We start from the raw sequence: 19715 nt of genomic DNA, 5'->3' as shown, positions 1-19715 counted from the left end.
GCATATGAACAGAGCGGCGCCATTTTTCTCATCTAACGTATCATGGCTTTTCTTTTCTCTCCTGATCACGCCAAGATAGTAAGGGTCTATGAAGGAAGAAGGAGCGAAGGCAACTGGGCAATGGTGATACATTTCAAGCGAAACCTCTTCTCGTTCTTGATCGCTGCGGCTCTCTTCACCCCTGTGGTTGATGGCCAATATGGTGAGTTCCATCCCCAGAGCTGAAATTTAACGTGCCTGTAGTTAATTTTCTGGCTTTCTGCTTTAGAGAATTGGACATCTTGAATCATGGCTGGGGCTTCTAAATTAATCTGCAAAATTTTGCGACACGGCCCTGTCCTCACCCCACCCCACCCCACCTCCTTTTGAGTGTTTGGCTAGCCGTTGAGTGAGTGGGTGCAGGGCAGGGCTGGGGGGTGATGATGTGGGGTTACATATACCTGGGCACATTAAAGTTAATTCTTAGAATGCTTTTCTGCAATCTAACCTTATAGAGTGATTTGGTAAGAAACGTATATTAAGTTATTTATTTCTTATTTAATAGATTTTTTAGTAACTAAAAAATAAACAACTATTATAACATCAAAATTAGTGTTTATAGGAGGTTCACCTTTTGTTTAAAACACTTTTTGCCAATTACTCTTTCTCTTTCTTTATATATATAGTATATATGTGAATTATTGGCAATTCACAATGACAGATTTTCAAAATAATGGTTTTTTAAAGTGAACTCCAAATCTAAAATAGCTCCAGGTTCAAAACTGTTATATAAATTTAATGTTGTAAGTTAAAAAAAAAATTATTGGGCTTTTTTAAATTTCTATGAAAGAAAATAATTTCCCGTCTAAAGTAAATTTCTTTGGTTCCTTTGCTCCGGCATTAATTAGACGTTTTCATAATTATTTGTCAAATAGTAACATGCATAAAAGGACCGAAGAAAAATACCAAAGTCGCCCACGTCTAGCTTTTAACAAATGAGTTGAGCTCAAGTCAAGTCAAAATTAGGGAGGTGAATTAAAGTCAAGTCGAGCTTAGAGTTACTCACTATGCATTGTACATTCCTATTTTTGTACCTAATTTTCGATAGGTAACGTAAAGACGGGGAAAAAGACGTCTAGGGGTGGACTTTTTCTGGCTTGGCCACTAAACCACATCGATTGTCTTGGCCACTAAACCACATCGATTGTCTTGGCTTCGTCGTAGCTGCCACAATCCAAACGAAGTGTGTTCAGTATTTTGGTCATTTGGTTCTTTGCCACTGGTTCATTTGAGCCTTAGTTGCTAAACCATTCTTGATATGCAAACAGCCGGTTTGTCATTATTGACAGGTTCAATTGCAATACCACCTGCTCAACTTTACCTCCAAGCGGTATTTTCTCCGCCTGCTCCACAGGCATTCCCAATTCAACCTCAAAATAGACGACAGTTGGAAGGGCCAGCTTCGGCGCCAAATGTACCGTTTCCTCGCCCGCCGCCTGTATATAATCCGCCTCCTAGCGAGGCACATTCGTCTCCTCCCCCGCCACCACCTGTACATGATCTGCCTCCTCCCCCGCCACTACTACATGCTCCGCCTCCTCCACCACCTTCTCATTCAGGTAACGTTTGATGGCCAGGAATATGTTTTCCTTAACAAAATTTTGAAAATGGTGGAATGGAAATAAAATGCATATTTTTGTGTTTGATAGATCTGAAATTGCATCGCTGAAAACAAGTTCCATGTTTGTCAGACAAATAAAGGATAAAACTCGATTTTTGGAAATGGCGAGTAGTTTAGAATTTTTGATGAAGTCATGGGCCATCTAACAAATTTTGGTAATGAATGCCGAAATAATGTTGAAGAAAAAGAAAAAGGACTGGGGCTGAAGTGAAATTATTTTTTATAAAAAAGAGATCGATGTTTTCTTTCATCGGTTTTTCATCTTCACTTCATAACTCCATTGTTCTTTCTTCTTCACCGTGTCCGGCGTTCTACCAGCTGTGGTTGGAGACTGGCGATTGACAGCTGAGGACCGATGACCAAAGAAATGTCTGTCACCAACCACCGGCGACCGACCAAATGGCTGCTCGTTGATATGTTTTTTTTTTTTTTTTTTTTAGGTTTAATTTCTCTTTATCACCGGAAAAACCAGCGGCCGGCCATTGCAATAATTGGCTGGGATTTTTAATTATCTTTCTCTCTCGTTCTCTCTCTCTCTGTTTCTCTAACCCGTGGCACTGACTTTGTTCTGAATACTTGCTTCCAATTGTGGGTGGCTGAGATGCAATGATAATATTCCTCTGTTGCTTCAAATCGTCGGTGGCTGAAACGCACTATCTATGAGGTTGAAGATGGGATGAGGGCAACTGCGATGGGCGCTTATGCCCCACGGATAATCTTTTTCCTCTCAAAAATTTGTTTTCATCTGTTGGGACGGGACCAAATTTCTGAAAAGAAGTTTTCATAAGGGTCCGTTTGATGGGCAGAATATTTTTTTTTGTAGCACTGAAAATAAAATTTTAATTTTTAAAAATTTTTCTTACTATCAAACTTGGATGAAAAAGCTTACCGTTGGGTTGATTTTCATAAATTTCATCCCACCCGAAAGGGTAAAAAAGAATTTCAAAACAAAAAAAGTAACGTTGGGTTTTCAAACCAGTGTTTAATCCAATGATTCTCTTTTTTTTATCTTTTGTTTCTATCAAACTGAGAATTTATTTCCTAAAATATAAACCAAGTCCAGCAAACACAAAGGAGTTTTGAAAATTTGGATTTTGTTTTCATTTTAATTCCTTAAATAAGTATATCGAAACTTATTCCTAATTTCATATTTCCAATACATCAAACAACCCGTAAATCAACCCAACGGCAAGTTATTTCATCCCAAGTTTGATGGGCTGAAATTTTTTTAAAAAAATTTTATTTTATTTTCCATTGGTACAAGTTAGTTCTTGTGAGAAAGTGGGTTGTTTTTGCTCGCCATTCCAGCTCCTTCCTCAACGTAAAAGATGTGCAGATAGAGACCACCTTGAACAGCTTCCAAGTAGTCATCCCAGCTATACCGATTTAGCCTTCATTGTTTTTGCCATCTCACTTTCAATTTTTAATCTCTTTATATCCATCAAAATAACTTAAAGGCTGTTAGCTTGTGTCGATCAGTAGCAGGATAACAGAAAATAAGAAGATGATGACCTGATTTTAAGAACACCTTAACAGAAGAAGAGAAAAAATAAATCCTTCTTTCCCACCATCAGCATAATATCACTATGTATATGTCTCACAAACTTTTCTGGTGCCATTTGAATCGGAAGGCGTCATAGTCGGGTCCGTCGTGGGCGTCATCGCAGTGGTTGCATTAATCGGAGCTGCCGTCGCGTGGAAGTACAAGAAGAAGCCAGCAAAAGGAGATGTTGAGCAACCAGGTACTTAATTAAGCTGCTACTTACTAAGTTCAACTAGATTCCTAATCAGGGGCCTCTATGGTTAAAGGAGCCATATAAATCTGCTCTGGACGGCCATGTATTCCCCTCTAGCATTATACTTTCGTGTGTATGTTTTTCTTTTTTCTTTCTTTCGTTAAGGCTGTGTTTGATTGCGCAGACAAGTATGCCTCTTCTTGATTTTACAGTTATGTATTTGAGAACTCTGTAGCTCTTGGAAAACAATATCAAGATTAAGCCATCTTAAAAAATCTTCTTAGGCAATCAAACACAGCCCAAGCCTTATTTTTTTCGATTGAAGGTCAGTAAGCAGCCGCCAATACCAAATTATAAGAAAAATATGAAAAAAATCACCACGTCCAATTGATCTAGGGTCTTTAAGACTTGATATTTTTAATATTCGCCTCTACAAAATCTCATCTTCAATCATTGGAAAAACCATCTTTACTAACTAAAATGAGCTGCACTTTTATCTTTAGTTTATTTTGAGCGCAACAACAAGCGGCCAAACATAAGCTTCAAAAGTAATCGATGTAATCCTTTTTTTTTTTTTAAACTTAAAACAGTAAACATAACAAAACTAAAGTAGCAAAAAACTGGTCGGGTCGAGCAGGTTGTTACATGCGTGTAGAAAAGGTGTGTTATGATTCTTGTGGGTGCAATTTGTATAAAGTGTAAATGGTGGCTTCACCACACTCTAGTTAACAAGTATTGTACCTCATCAAGGTCTCCTTGCAGCCCATAACCGAGGGAATGGAGGGGCTTTTGGGTCTCTTTCCAGTATAGTGAATTGTTAACCTCTTACTTAAAACAAAACTAAAACAGTAATTCCATAACTTCACCAAATTAAATTGAAGTGCCGCTCATTTAGAGGGTTAAACATGCAGCGCAGGCTTCTGTGTTTGATTCCAATCAAGATCTTGTTTGTAAGTAAGGACACAGTTTCTTCATCAAACAGGTCGTATTTTGAAATATAACAAAAACTGAAAAATGGCGTCATAAAAATGTGCATCGAATTGTAAGTAAGGACACAGTTTCTTCATCAAACAGATCTTATTTTGAAATATAACTAAAAACTGAAAAATGGCATCATAAAAATGTGCATCGAATTAGCAAGTACCAATTGGATTCACCCTCTCATACTCTCTCCTTCCACCTTTGATGAAGGTGGACAAAACACCCAAGAAACAACAATGCAAAGCCCAAAGGACAATCATGCCTTCCTCCCTGTTAAAGGAAAGGCAGTGGCTTACTTGATGGGAGCTCTAGAAGCGCCGACAAAAGCAGGCAACGGAACCACCACGGAGAAAACAACTTTTGCAGCTAAAGGAGCTAAAGAATCAGGATGCCATTTAGCTAGCGAAGTGTCAAGCACTAGAACCGCCGACAGAACGGCGCTGGTGGCTGCGGGTGCACGTCATTTTACCTACAACGAGATCCTGAGCATTACTGGAAACTTCGATCAGATCATTGGGGAAGGAGGGTCTTCCACCGTCTATTGCGGCCAGCTACCAGAAGGTGGTCTTAAGGTTGCTGTCAAGAAATTGAAAGAGCCAGGCTCACAATTTGGCACATTCCTTGCTGAGGTACTTACCTGCATCTTTGTGTGCATATAAAATTCTTTACTTGCTTTCTACAATCACAGCACATACATGTATGTTAATTACTTTGCACCATTAGATTTGCACCATAAAATAAAAGAATGGAACTCTTTTCATGCCGGAAAAGGGGAGTTTTAGTTGCCAAGAACTGATAAGTTCATAATTTACATGTTCCGTTATTGCCCTCCCCCTGGCCTGTTGCAGATCAAGATTTTGATGAGAATCCATCACAAGAACTTGGTTCCATTAGTTGGCTTATGCGAAGAACGAGATGAAATAATACTTGTGTCCGAGTACATGGCCGGTGGAAGTCTATCTGAGATATTAAAAGGTATGAACTCTAAGCAGTCAGAAGGCAGTAAGTGGTCTGGCTAAATGTCAGTTCAATTTTCCTTTTCTACTCTTTCCTTGAAACTTGAAAGGTACTCAATTGCTGCAACACAGTGAGGTTAATGTGGCTTAATGCGTGAGCATGTTTTGGAAAATTATCGTCAATCTTATCCTTAACATTTGAATGGAGCTATATAACCAACTTCTTAAGTGATTGTTGTGGCTTTGTACAAAGCAGCCAGGGCCAGTGAGTTGACGTGGAGAAAACGACTGCAGATAGCAATAGACGCTGCGACAGGTCGGTATGCGCTCCTCCAGCCTTTTCCTACCTTGATTGCTGTTACTATCCCTTAATAAGGTAAACCACTGCTGAACTGCAGGGTTAGAATATCTGCATACAGGATGCAAACCAGCAGTCATTCACAGAGATATCAAGCCCGCAAACATTCTCTTGGATGAAAATCTGCAAGCCAAGTTAGCAGATTTTGGGCTGTCCAAGGCGGGAGCAGTAGATGGAACAGAGTATTCAGCTTATCAAACCAAAGTTGTTGGCACATTGGGATACATTGATCCTGAGTATGTCATTTACCTCCATTGCTTTTTCTCCATTTTCTCATGAGTATAATGTTCAAAGTGGTGCATTACAAAACTCCATCCACTTAACTTTCTGTCCACTTTTAAGCTTAATTTTCCTGTTTCTACTCTTTCATTGGACTCCGTATCAGAAAACATCATGCTTCCAGTGTTTACTTTCCTCTATCTTATTGGCAAATCATCAAAACAACTTCTTTATGCAGCATTAATAATTTGATTTTAACTTCAAGTTCAATTGCTCTCAACTTGTTCAGCTAACAAAATTTGATCCACAAATCACAAAAACATTTTTAACAGTTGATTCTTATAGACGTTTTTGGGCATAGATGTCGTCTATGTATGTCAGAAAAAGAATCAAAAGCTGAACTGCTATGAGCATGGTTCACGCGATGGAAGGAATATGTATGCACATTATCTTTTTCAAATTCTTAAGGGAATTTGTGGTTCTGATCCTTTTGTCTGTGCACATTTAAAGTAATTGTTTTTGTTATATTTCTCCATGAAAATGTCACTTCACAAACATATCATTGACCGGATGAAGTTGGTCTTTGAACCAACTTTTGCTTATGGGCAGGTATCTCTATACACAGACTCTCACTAAAAAGAGTGATGTGTATAGTTTTGGGGTAGTTCTTTTTGAGCTCATAACAGGGAAGCCTGCCATAATGATCACTGAAACAAATCAAAAGTGCCATCTCTCGAACTGGGTCGTGCCTATGCTCATGAGAGGGAATATAGAGAGTCTACTTGATCCATTGTTGAAGGGCCAGTGTAATGTCCAGTCTGTATGGGAAGTAGCAGCGCTTGCAAAGACTGCCACACAACAACCAACTGAAAGACCAGATATAGCCGAGATCGTCAGGACGCTGAAGGCAGCCTTAAGGATGGAAACTTCTTGGGTGGACATGGCTTTCTTATCTGAAACGATGACCAGCCGATCTTCTTTTGATGAAATCCCACATAATCCGGTGGCGAGATAGTTCACGCATCTTCCTCTACTGCCATCGGTTCCCCACTCTTCCTCTTAGTTTCATCATATTTCAAACTGCAGAGCCTTCTTCCTCATTGAAAAAGGGCGTCTCATTTATGTCGATCCTGGTTATAACAACTATTCTCTTCAAACAAGCCTGTATGTTCCTTGTTTTTTCATAAAAGCAATGTGGATGCAGTTTTTTTAGTTAATAACAATTTGGGATTCGAGTAGACTTGTGTTTGACGATTCAAATGGCTTTGGCGTTCCCATTGAATGACTGAGATTCATGGCAGCTTGAGGAACTAAAACGTCTTATTGGGGATGAGATAGGTGGAACAGAGGTGGCATTGGCTAATTTAACTAGGTAAGGGATCCCAAACCTCTCCTACCGAGGTCCATGTAAGTCCGGCGATGCATATCGGCCAAAAAAGAGGAAGATTAAAATTCTCTTAGCAGCTGAAAGTGAGAATCAGGGGCTTTGCACATGCAAATAAGCAGAGAAAATCTGATTGTTGACTATTAAACTTGTATTAATTGCTGCCTGTACAGTTAAGAATATAATTTTTACTTGGATTCACAATGTTTGCAGGTCAATCCTTGAACAAACTTTTACCTATTTTACAAAAACTAGTTAATGTAAAATTTGTTCTTCAAGAGAAAAAATGGGCTTGGACGACACTTCATTTCCGGCACCTGGAACACTTCATTATTTCAATAAAGGCGTTTCGCGCCTTTTATCTTCCCGCGAGGGAGAAGGCGAAGAAGGAGGGCTCGAACTTAGGGCTCCATTTTTTATTTCTCCTGGAGATCGAGGAGAGTAACGATGGCTTTCCTGCGCTCAAAATCCCCCTCTTTTCTCTGCTTCCATGTGCTCCGAATCCCAACGTCGATCGTGAAGATCAGGTCCGACCAGTGGCTGCTTCCCTGCATTCAAAATCTCTGTGATCGTCCATCTCTCGCTGGGCGGACAGTCTCTCTCTTCTCCCGTCCCCGGCTGCAGGCAAAGAGACTCATCTCTTTATCATCAGCCTTGTCGTCCAATGACTGTCCTCCAAGTCATCAGGTTATAACTCTCTCTCTCTCTCTTTCTCTCTCACTCAATCACACACACACACACAGGTAATTGTGTTTGATCCGAATCAATATCTCCATGCTTAAATCTGTGCCGTGGTAGTGGCTAATTTCCAGATGAAATAAAACTTCTAGGGTTTTTTTCTCTCGTCTGTCGGTTATTCATGTGACGGTGATAGGTCTATAGAATCAGGGGGATATATTGTCTTATTTTTCTGTTTTTAGGGTTGTCAATGGAGTGATATTAAAGATGCTATGCATGTTGAGTTTATTGATGTCCATTGTTTGTCGTCATTTCATCGTTGTCGATGGTCCACCCCTGCGTATACTTTTGTGGAGAAGGGCTGTGGTGAAGGTGATGGAGTTCTCTATGCATGTTTGTGTACTTTGAGGGAATGGTTATGTTAAATTTTTGAGCCATAGTTGATTGTAAGCATTTTTCAGACTTTTGTATCTTTTCCTTTGAGAGCTTCATTGGTTGCTCTTGATTGAGGTATATATGCTGTCTGAGCTTAATGAGAAATGGGTCCGTTTGAGATGGTTATATGGCCTCATAATTTGTTGGTTCCTTCTGCTAGATGATGGACATTCAACCATGCCTGTAACTGTTTGATACAATGTTTGGGAATGGTTTTTAGCTTATCATTTTTATAAAAGTTTACTGGATTTCGTTGTCAAGCATGTGAAAATTGCAGGAAGGCGAATTTTGATGGTGTGAAAAATGTCCCGCAGCAGAATTTGTTTTGTAGAGCATCATATCTTGTAGTAACTTTCTTGGCTTTGCTTAAAAAGTTTCTTAAAACAAGTTTTTCGTGAACGTGAAGATGATGTCTGGTGTGTGTAAGAAATAGAAAGACCACTTTTCTTGGAGACATGGACTCACCTGAAGATTTTTACTTTCTCAAGGTTCTTGTAGGCGACTTCTCAACTAAGTCACTATGTTCAGCCTTCTACCAATTTGCCTGTTTTCTTGCAAAGCATGTAAAATTATGACCTTTTCAGTTTTACCAGTTTTTGCTTTCTCTTGAAATGATTAACATAGTGATTATTTTTAAGTTGTAGTCACCTGTCAACTGAACAATCTATGGTGCATCTTTCTTGCTACATGGTTTCCTTTAAGTAACGTTTATAATGTCCGATAGGAAATCCCACAAAATTTTGTACAACGTACGGTTGGAGAGCAACATAAAACTGTCTTCTTAGGGGGTCCTAGCTGCACCGTTTGGAATGTTCAGTTGAAGAAAGCAGGTGGCAGATTCTCTTTCGACAATGGCCGGCGGGAATTTGTAGAACAGAACTCTTTAAATGGAAATGTTGTTTTAGTTTTCAGATATGATGGTGCTTCTCATTTTTCATTTCAAAATTCGATCATAATGGGTGTGAAAGATAAGATGCATTCTACGTTATGAGCCTGAAAAATGTGAATGGGAGCCCGGAGCAGCGAACGACTGGCACAAGGGGAATCAGAAGAAGATTTGGTTGAAATCGCATTTCGTGAGATCATCCTTGTCCTCGACTGGAAGGGAGAATGTTCCAGATGGCGCCGCCCATGCACTATCTGTCACCTAAATTTCATATGAACTGTGAATCTGAAGGGCTGCGGAAAGCACATTTCATGAGATCCTTGTCCTCGACTGGAAGGGAGAATGTTCTAGAACATAGTTCAGGTAGATTTCTTCTCGACAGAGAATATTGTGCACAACCAGGAGAGTCGACTAACCGAATCAGCATATCACCTTTTCCCAATTGTGTTTCTAAATCCTTCAAAAAGAATGGAAAATACGATGGCAATATTTTCATCAGATGGGGAAAACATAGGCTCAATTGCCCATGGTTCAGAAGCAAGGATATTCAGCTCTGATATTAAAAGTTATTATTATTAGTCTTTGACGAGGAAGGTTTCCGATGAATCAGATCAGCATAAATAATGAACTGAATCACATAACAGCGCCAGTTCATCTGAGATAGTTAAATTTTCATGTGGCAGCGAAGGATATGCAAAATAATTTCTTGCAGAACCCCCCAAGATGAAAAATTCATAACTCAACCAGAAGAACCTGCCATTACTACTGCTGCGCTGCCAAATGTCCAATATTTCTCTGGGACAGCATATAGAAAAGAAACTAAACGCGTAAGAGTGAAACTGCAAAACCAAGTATTTCAAATGATCTGGTTTCTGCAAAACAGGCCTCAAGCTCTGACCAGAAGATATTCTCCTTTCCTGCTTCTAAAAAAGAAAAACAAATGATGGTCCAGGGCATCCTGCCAAGTGGAATGGTCCTAAGTCTCAACGTGGTTGTTTGGAAATCTAAAAATCGGGTGAATTTTTTTTTATTTATGCAGGCTATCTACATGAGAGCTTCCATGCGCAGACACACACAAACCGTTTGCATGACTATCGTCTTGCTTTGTGCACCACATTTTTAGTAAAGTATATGCATTTTTTGCTATTTCTAAGTTTCTCGTGTCTATTTGCACTTTTATGTTTAAGAATAAATAAAAAAAGCATTTTAGAATGGAAAAATGTAGAAAGGAAAGTACAAAGACGTCATCAAAATGTTAGTGAGGCTTTTACATCGAAACTTTGTATGGAAATATGATTCTACCAAATGATAAAGCAAAACACGTGTGAGTGGTCTGGTCTGCCTGATAAGTTGATGGTATTGCGTTATTATGTTATTCAAGAATGGAAATTCAGTGTTTCATCTGATTGATTTTGAATGGTATTACATTATTATATTTTTCCAGATATCCGGTTCTTGTCATGACAATTATCTTGATTCCAATTTGTCTTGCTTTTGCTACAGATTTTTTTGCTGTTTCTCTGTCATTTGTTGCAATATCCCTTTTCTCTACAATGTGCTTAACAAAGGTGTGCAATTTGATATTTTCTCTTATTTTGGTTTTGTTTGCAAATTCCATATGGTGGGCACCAACGGGGCAGTGTTTGTACTTACGCACAGCGGGCCAAAGGCATCACCCGATCCGCCGTTTGGGGGAGATGTTTTTTGGCTCTTATGGGCAAGACGAGGCTCTTTGGTGGCAGCTTCAATGGAGATAAACTCTTCACGAGCTCCTCCAAGGTTTCCTCTGATTGGAAATGGAAGCTTGATATTGAATACGAAGAGAAACAAAATAAAAAGATGAAGGGTTTGAGGGAATGAAAGGAAGAGAGCAAGAGACTGAAGGAAGAGATGAGAGGAAAGAGAGCTCAAGGGCGTGAGGGATGTTGTCTTAGAGGAGGGAAATAAGGGTGATTGGAGGCCGCCTGGCAAACTGTAAGTCAGCCACATGCCTAGCTTGAACAGGCCAGACCTGGCAAGGTAGAACTAACCGGGCCTAACCAAAAGCAGTTTGTCCATAACAGCCATGGCTGCCGGCTCACTAGGGCCATAACTGGCCAGGTTTGGCCGCCGCTGCCACTGTTGGTTCCGCCAGGCACAGCCTAGCCTGGCCGTGCCAACCTGGCTGGCCAGTGCATGGGCTGGCCGCACCAAGTACGACTAGCCTGCCAGTCAGCAGTGAGATGGGGGAGAGAAAAGCTTATTTTGGGTATCTTTGACAAAAGCGAGGGTCTTCCTCGAAAATGAATGAAAATTTGAGAAAATTAACGGCATTTGAAAATTCAAAGATATTTTGAACTAATTCAGGGTATTTTGGAAAATTTTGAATAGGAAACTAAAGGTACTTCAGAAAATGACCATAATGCATTGATTCTTGAGCTTGTGAAAGGTCGGGAACTAGAATTTGGATCAGAAACCCGATTCAAAAGTTAATATAGTTCCAATTTAAAATTTCTAAGCTGAAAATGAGTGCATGCAATAAATGTGGATCTCAAATATGGATTTGGATCTGAAAATGGATCTAGGGATCAAATCTTGAGTTGGATCTAGATGAAAGCTTTGAATGAATCTGGAATAATATATTTGGATTTGGATATTAAACTTAGATGTGAAGTTCAGATTTGGATCTGTATCGTAGATTTGGATATTAAACTTAAATGTGAAGTTCATATTTGGATCTGTATCTTAGATTTGTATCTGGATTGAGATATAAACATAGAATTGGATCTTAATTTGGATCTGGATTAAAATTTTGGAACTGAATAAGGATACAGGACAAGATTTTGGATCTTAGATCTGGATCATATCTAAGTTGGTTCCAAGCATCAAATTTGGATCAAATGGGTCCAAAACTGCGATTTTGATCTAATCCCGGATCTGGAATTCTATTTTGGACCTCGGTTTGGATTCAAGGCTCCATTTTGGGTGATAAATTAGAAATTTGGACTCAAATTTGGAGTTGGACCGGTTTTGGATCTGAAATGAGTTTTGGCTTTGGATGATAAATCTTCGGCTCAATTTTAAATCCAGAGTTGTAATTTGAGTCTAGATCCTGATCTAGGGATCTGTTTTAAATCTAAATATAGGAATTTGGATCTAGGCATCAGTTTGGGATCTAAAGCTGGCATTTGGATCCAGATTTGGATCTAACAATCATTTTTAGATTTAAAGCTAGGATTTAGATAAAGATCTGAATTTGAATATGAGTTATAAAATAGGTTTAGCTTAGGGTTTGGCTTGGGTTCTATGTCCAAGATTAATTCCAAATGAGTCTCAAATAAAGTTGATGATCAAATTAGAGGAAACAATCAAAATCAAGTGAAATGGAAGTGTTTGAGGTAAAAAATCGTTGAAATTTATTGCAAATTCATCATAATATATTCAAAAAAATAAATGTAAATTTTTGAAAAATTTGAGGTGATTACCGATTAACGTCTTGCAAACCTTAAAATATAGTTTCATAATATTAAAAAGGGATGATAAAAAATTCATACGTGGCTAAAACATATTTGAAACTAAAGAGTTAAGTTAAACCCTTGGTTAGATTGAAATTTAAATCATCAACTAAAATGATACTTTGGAAGCCTTAAACTACCCTTATAGTACAGTGACCCAACTCTTAAAATGAAAATCAAAACCCTAAACTCAAGAAAATTAAATTGATGTGCTGCAACCCTTAAAGCATTGTTTCATAAGGTTCAGAAAAGATGATAAAAAATTCATAATCCATATGTCATTAAAACATACTTTTTTTTAAAAAATAAAAGCTCTGGGTTAGACCCTTAATTAGATTGAAATTCGAATTTTAATCATCAATTAGAAATAATGACACTTTGAACGCCTAAAACTACCCCCCATACAACCATGGCTCAAGTTCTAAACTGAAGGTCTAAACCTAAAGTCATGAATAAGTTAAAAAAACCATAAATTAAAAATAGACCAAACCCTGGCCAATCAACAATTAAAATCCTCAAGTACAAGCTTTAAAATCTGGATCCTATTCTCAACTTTAAACATAGCTCCATCCTAATCATTAAATATTTCAGATGCATGCATCATGTAGATTAGAAAAAATCATTTCATGACCTATAATGACAATGAGAATACTATAATGTCATTTATTATGAGTCCAAAGTTTTGAAGGACAAATTAGATTTCCACTAAACATTACTTCCAAAATTTAGAACATGCTTGTTTTGTTCTTACATTATGATTATGATGACATTTAGATACTTGGACAATAGAATGGTAAATCATAGCCCTTAGCTTGATTACCTAGTGAATACTCAAGTCTCATATCGACAGGTTGTGGCCCAGTTTTTTGAAAAACCTGCACAAATTAAATGAAGACAAGTCAAATGTTGAAAAATAGGTACGTGGAAAGGTCAAATTTTACAAGCAAACACGTCTCTCTCTCTCACAAATGCGTGTGCATGCACACACACACACTCGCATGCATGTACGCATGCGTACATATATGGGAACAAATCAATGTGCAGATTGGGTAATAATGTTTGTAATGCACAATGGTCAAACAGGTGGTGAACCAAATTGATCCGTTCAAATAATTTAATTTTACCTCCGAGTCCGAGTCTAAGGCTGCGTCGGTGCTTAGGTGTACATTTAATTTGATGTCTCCCTTTTCTCTTGCCTTTGAGTTTAAGGCTGCCTTGGTGCTTAGTATAGAGCTTCGAATGCTACACTTCTTGAAGCGGGTCGGGTCATATGTTATTACCCTTAACAAGGGACCATGTGTTATGGGCCTGAAAATAACCCTGGTAATAGACTATTTCCATATTATTAGGGCAAAATGGAACTTGGAGATTTTTCATCTTACAAAATTACCGAAATGCCGCTCTGTTAAAACGTGTGAACATGGCAGACATGGAAAGTGCCTTCATGGCTTCTCCTGCCGACAACTTAAGGCAAATGCTTGGCCTACATTTCTTGTATCGCTTGACAGCGAATCCAATCCTTGTAAAGGTTAAGCTTGACTGGTTCTTCGAGTGGAAGTGGGGATAAGATGCATCTGCTTTAATATTCCACATCAATTCATTAATGGCATCGGCCAACTATTGTAGTTATGTAGGGGCATGAATACTTTAATAGTTAAGATGGAACATGTTAATGTCATAACGTGGAAAGTGCCTTCATGACTTCTCCGGCTGACAAATTAAGGCAAATGCTTGGCCTACATTTCTTCTATTGCTTCATTATCAAACCAATGGTGTTTGGTCTGCATTTCTTTGTATTGCTTGATTTGACATGAATTTGTTTCAACCGTTTAAAAGCAGTTTGACTTAATATTGCATGTCGAATATTAACATTGTCTTACCGACATTCTGATCTGGTTAACTTGTCAATCCAAAAGCAAAATCATTCATGGTGACCAGGGGCGAAGCCAGAATTTTTTGCAAGGGTGGGCTAAAGTGCAACTAAAGGGGATGGGTGTTGTAGGTTGAATCCAGGTAGGGCCAAACTCAACCTAAATCCGATGGCAACTTGGCGATGGTGACAAAGAGCTGAAACGAGTCTGGCAGTGGTGCTAGCTGCCCTGATCAGTCAGTGATATTTTATAAGTAGGAACGTACAACCAATTTTGAGTCATCTCGATCTCGATTCAAATTCACTCATGGTAGCTTATCGAGCCTGATATGAGTTTAAGTTAATACTCGAGTTATAAAGCAGTCGAATTCGAGTTACACGAGCTCCATTTGCTCATGTTTTTGTTGTTTGTTAATCATCCTGGATATGTTGGTAATCTTTGCCAGATTCTAATACCTTTTTTTGTTGTTTTTATTTTCATTTAATGAAAAAAAAGAGAACCAAGTGACACGAGCTTAAATAAGTCAAGCTCGTCAACATGTAACTCGAGTCAAGCAATATGTGACTCAAGCAAAGCTCAAGCTGGCCGAACTCGCTCATTGTACATTCTTAGTGACAAGCTCTGGGCTGACCAGGCGATCTAGACGAGGTTTTTGTTCTAGCGCCGGACGGGGAAGCTAGCTGGGCTTGTAAGTGAAGAAGAACTCAAGCTTTTACAAGCAGCTGATGATCAGCTGGATCACGTATCGATCAAGCAGCGAAGTCAAGTGAAAGAGGACAGGTCGGCGGTAGCTGCTATTCTTATCACATTACCACTGACATTCGGTCCGGCAGCTGCACTGTCCTTTCAATTACGCTGGCCCTGTAGACAGGGAGATTAATTTCGCAAGTCAGCATCGATCACACAAAGCCAGCTTGTTTCCACAGCCAGCATCGATCACACAACGATCGCAACCTCATGAAGCTCCTTATTATTACAATGGCAACTTGGCGATGGTGAATCATATGAAGCGGATCAACCTCTTCCCTTAATTGATGCCTGCTGCTCTCTTCACTCACTGTGGTTGATGGTAGATATCGGGATAATCTTAGGGGCTTTTCCGAAAAACGTATGTTACTGTTTTACTCATCTACTAAAAAAGTAGGGCAGATTCATCAAATAATCTAACTAATGTTTAGGTTAAATATATGAGATAATAACATAATGCTAGTATTCCCAAACTGCAAACCGCTGCATTTATATGTTTTAGTGCTTGGATTACGGGTTGGAATTCGTTGCCACTATATCGAAGAGGGAACCCCTTCTCATCAAGGCCACTATTTTCATCAACGAAATTCATTTGATTTTTCCTTCTAAAAGGCATTTTGAACTCTTGGCACAACATATTTGTTTATATAACAATAGGTGCTAGACACTTAAATGTTAGGTAGATAAAAAAATTATTTCAGCCCTCAACTTTTTCCAAATTAGTGATTGATAGATATACAAGGAGAAAAGCTGATGAGGCATATTTATCTTATATTAGTTCACACTCTTTTATTTTCATCTTTCTCCCAACTATATATCACAATGAATCAAACTGCCCTAGTGAATTGAGTGACATAGCTAGACTAACCATTCACGCACGCATACTCTAATATATATATATATATATATATATATATATATATATATATATATATACACACACTCTCACGTTTCAAAACAAAATTAATAAACCTTAAGACCTTATTTTTAAAATATATAAAACTTATTTTAAATCATATTTGGTTTAAAAAATTACAAAAGACTGCCAAAATAATGAGCAAATAACAGACCACCACCCATGTTTTCAATCACATCAAAGAACTGATGCTAGTTTTCTTCATAATTCTGAAAAAAACTTTTCTTATTAGAAAGTACTAAAATAATCATTAAATGACAAATTCGTTCTCTTACATAAAAACAATGTAAAAAACTAAAAATAAAAATAAACCCCCCCTCACAGGGCATATTGCTTGGTTGAACTGGAATTACCCGCCACAAACTAACTGGTCCTGCTCGTTTGCATCAGCATTCTCTGTGTCCGGCGCCATTCCCCCCTCCCGGCTTGGAAGAAGTTGAAGGATTATGCTCTCTTTTTCATCCTTTAAGATCATGTAAAATCCCTTGAATCTTGTAAGGTGATGGTTGAACTTGCGGTTGCAGCCTGTCATTCTTTTTAATTTTTTAATTTTTCAGTGACATTTTTATGATTTTTTTAAATGTTTTTAATAAGGATCGGTTCCTTTGAGAATTGGACAAAAAAAAAGAGAAGAACACGGTTTTGATGTTGATCTTGAGAACATTTGCTGTGACTGTTTTTCATTCCACCGTTATTTGAGCGTTAATTTGTAATTTCTTCTATTTAGTTTAAGCTTTTTTTTATTTTCGTATTAGTGACCCCGCCTACAAGGCTTGGCTGCTCGGTCATTGCTTGGAGGGTGTATATATTCTAACTGAGTCATTTTCGCCTTCAGTTCTCACTACTTACATGAATGGCACGTCCAAACACTGACTACAACAAGTTGTTGAAGACATATAAAGATTGGTGCACCTTAACCAACTAGTGGGTGATATGGAATAGCTGGTGTCCTACCCATGTGATGGGCCAAGCTGGGTCGAAAGGCACATCCAGCAATCCACCTCATTGAACAACGATCGGGCCCAAATATGGACCGGCCAGTGCACAATAAATTGTGTAATAACTAGGAATATTTCTTATCGATAAAAAAAAGAGCCCCCCATAAAGAAAAAAAATGGTAGCCAAAAGCTTTAAAAATCCAAACAACATTTTTTTTTTAAAGATCACCAAAATAATGGGCGACTCCACCCAGCATGGACACATGTATCCAGGGGCGATGCCAGAATTTTTTTCAAGGTCGGGCCAAACGATCCGCGGATCGGGCCAAGAGGAGCGACAGGTCGGAGAAAAAAGAGCAATGGGTCGGGCCAAATTAAAAAAATTTGATTTCTTCAATATAATTTTTTTTTCTACACTCACCCAAGCCATGGCCCAGGTGAGCCCCCCAACATCCGCCCCTGCATGTATGTGAGTGCCTCAAAGATTCCTGCTTGCGTTATGTGGCTGGTGTGCAAATTTGGTTGAGACCGAGTGAAGTTTCAATATTGACCTTAGTGAATGAAAATGTATATGTTTATATCTAATTGAATGCTCTTATAGGGTAGTCCATATACTTATATGTAAAGTTTACAAATGACTTTTGTCCAAAAAAGGTCTATATGCATATTTACTTGAATATCTTTTGTATTGCATGATCTTAGCATATACGTACTTAACCTTCACACCGTATGGAAGAAGAAAAATAAGAGAGTGAAGTTCCCATTGAAGGAAGGAAGGAGATAGTTAGCTGGTGCTGAAAAAAGCTTGGCCTTCAAGCAGAAATGGTGGGAATGACAACATAAGGAAAGGACAGCGAGTTCACAATGATTTCGCTGTCCCTATATCCAAATCAGGTTTCCTCCGCCTAAAACCTCTAATTTTTAGTGCATGTACAGTATGCACATCCAACACTAATCCCTCTGCCCCTGCATCCTATGCCTCCGAGAGTCGTCCCCTTGGGCCAACAACTCCAGCTGAAATCCAATCTCCCCTCCTTTCTCCATCTAGGCTGTCTGTCCCCTCATTTCTGCCATCTCCTCCTGCTCAAGCCCCTTTTCCCCTACATTGTAGGTCTCCCCGGCCTGTACACTCCTTTCTGCCACCTCCTCCTCCTCAAGTTCCTCTTCCCGGTGTTGTTTGACGTCATGGCCTATCTCTTCATCTCTACGGTATCTTCCTTTGTTTTCACAACTTCTTCCTCCTCAAACCCCTTTTCTCCTCGTCTCCCTGGCATGTACCCTCATTTCAGCCACCTCCTCCTCTTCAAGTTCATCATCCCCTGCATTGTCCGACTTCACAGCCTCTGCCTTCGTCTCTATGACATCTCCATTTGTTTCCACCATGTGGACCTCTTCTTTTTCTTTACGCATTCCTTCTCCTCCTCGACTACCTGCTCCATCTTGTGTGACATATGTTCTGCTGCAACAACAACATCATCCTCTTTCTGTTATGTGAAAACATCGGATTCACCTATTATTCTATCATTTTTAATTTCTTCAAGTTTGGTCCAATGTATAGTTGGACTTCACCCCATTTGACATCAAACAAGAGTCATTATCAATTGAAGTAGACATTGTTGATCTGCAATAAGCAAAAAATAGACGATAAGCACAACCTACAAAAGAGAACTCCCACTAGTAGAACTGCTCTCAGAAAGACAGTAACCGCTGCTGCACGCAATAACTCACTTTGCTGTGAATGTTTGAAGTGTTATGAAGAAGCCTCGACCAATAAATTTCCTTTTCCTTTTCTCTCACCGTCCACCTCGTCCTTTCAATAAAGCCATTTTGATGTACCGAACGGTATTTTTGAAGAAAAATATATTTAAGTACAAGCTACATGATCGTTCCCGCCATCAAATGAGGGGTATTAGTGTCTATTGATTGCACCAGTCGATTCATCTTCGACCAACCCTGTCCTTGAATGGGCTATCGAGTTAATGTTCGAGACAAATGGCTGATGAGATGGTAAATTTTTTATGCAATAATGTTTAGAAGACAATAAAATATTTATGAGATATTGAGATAACACTATAAGAGGGATAAAAAAGAAAACATTTTGTTACTGTTTAAAGAGATATATTAGAAATATATTATGAGATAATGAGATAATAGTATAAGAAGGACAAAGGCATAAACATTTTTTGTTCTGATTGATGTTCTTATGAAATAATGATATAACGCTACAAGAGAAACAAACACGTTTTTTTTTACTGTTTAAAAGGGTCTATTCGGTCACAACGATATATATATATATATTGACAAGTATTATCTTTATCGAATATTTTTTTTGCTGTTTTCCTATTAATTCCTACAAGAAACCCCTTTTTGTGTTAATCATGAAATTACATAAAAAAAAAAAAAGAAAACAGCGTAAATAACCAGCTTCGGATTTGGTTCGAGAATATAACCAACCG

General features: G+C 38.6%; 2 protein-coding genes across 3 annotated transcripts; both read left to right on the top strand.

Annotated features, from left to right (window-relative positions):
* On the top strand, positions 1-7121 carry LOC116256863 (probable LRR receptor-like serine/threonine-protein kinase At1g51810). 2 transcript variants are annotated; one of them, XM_031633390.2, is made up of 8 exons: positions 1-202; positions 1329-1598; positions 3292-3402; positions 4588-5006; positions 5226-5352; positions 5590-5649; positions 5732-5927; positions 6520-7121. In XM_031633390.2, the coding sequence occupies exons 1-8, from the start codon at positions 43-45 to the stop codon at positions 6923-6925; spliced, it is 1749 nt and encodes a 582-aa protein (XP_031489250.1). In that variant the 5' UTR covers positions 1-42; the 3' UTR covers positions 6926-7121. The 2 variants fall into 2 exon arrangements, with proteins under 2 accessions (XP_031489250.1, XP_049934488.1); XM_050078531.1 differs by having other exon boundaries at positions 1308-1598.
* A 363-nt stretch (positions 7122-7484) lies between these two features.
* On the top strand, positions 7485-9667 carry LOC126410190 (uncharacterized). Its single transcript, XM_050078532.1, has 2 exons — positions 7485-7981; positions 9132-9667. Exons 1-2 carry the CDS (start codon positions 7742-7744, stop codon positions 9396-9398), a joined length of 507 nt encoding a protein of 168 aa, XP_049934489.1. The 5' UTR covers positions 7485-7741; the 3' UTR covers positions 9399-9667.
* Positions 9668-19715: the final 10048 nt, after the last annotated feature.

Source organism: Nymphaea colorata, chromosome 6 (genome assembly GCF_008831285.2).
Source record: "Nymphaea colorata isolate Beijing-Zhang1983 chromosome 6, ASM883128v2, whole genome shotgun sequence".
NCBI classification, from domain to species: Eukaryota; Viridiplantae; Streptophyta; class Magnoliopsida; order Nymphaeales; family Nymphaeaceae; genus Nymphaea; species Nymphaea colorata.
Note: the sequence above shows the minus strand (reverse complement) of the source record. Positions and strands in the feature narration are given on the sequence as shown.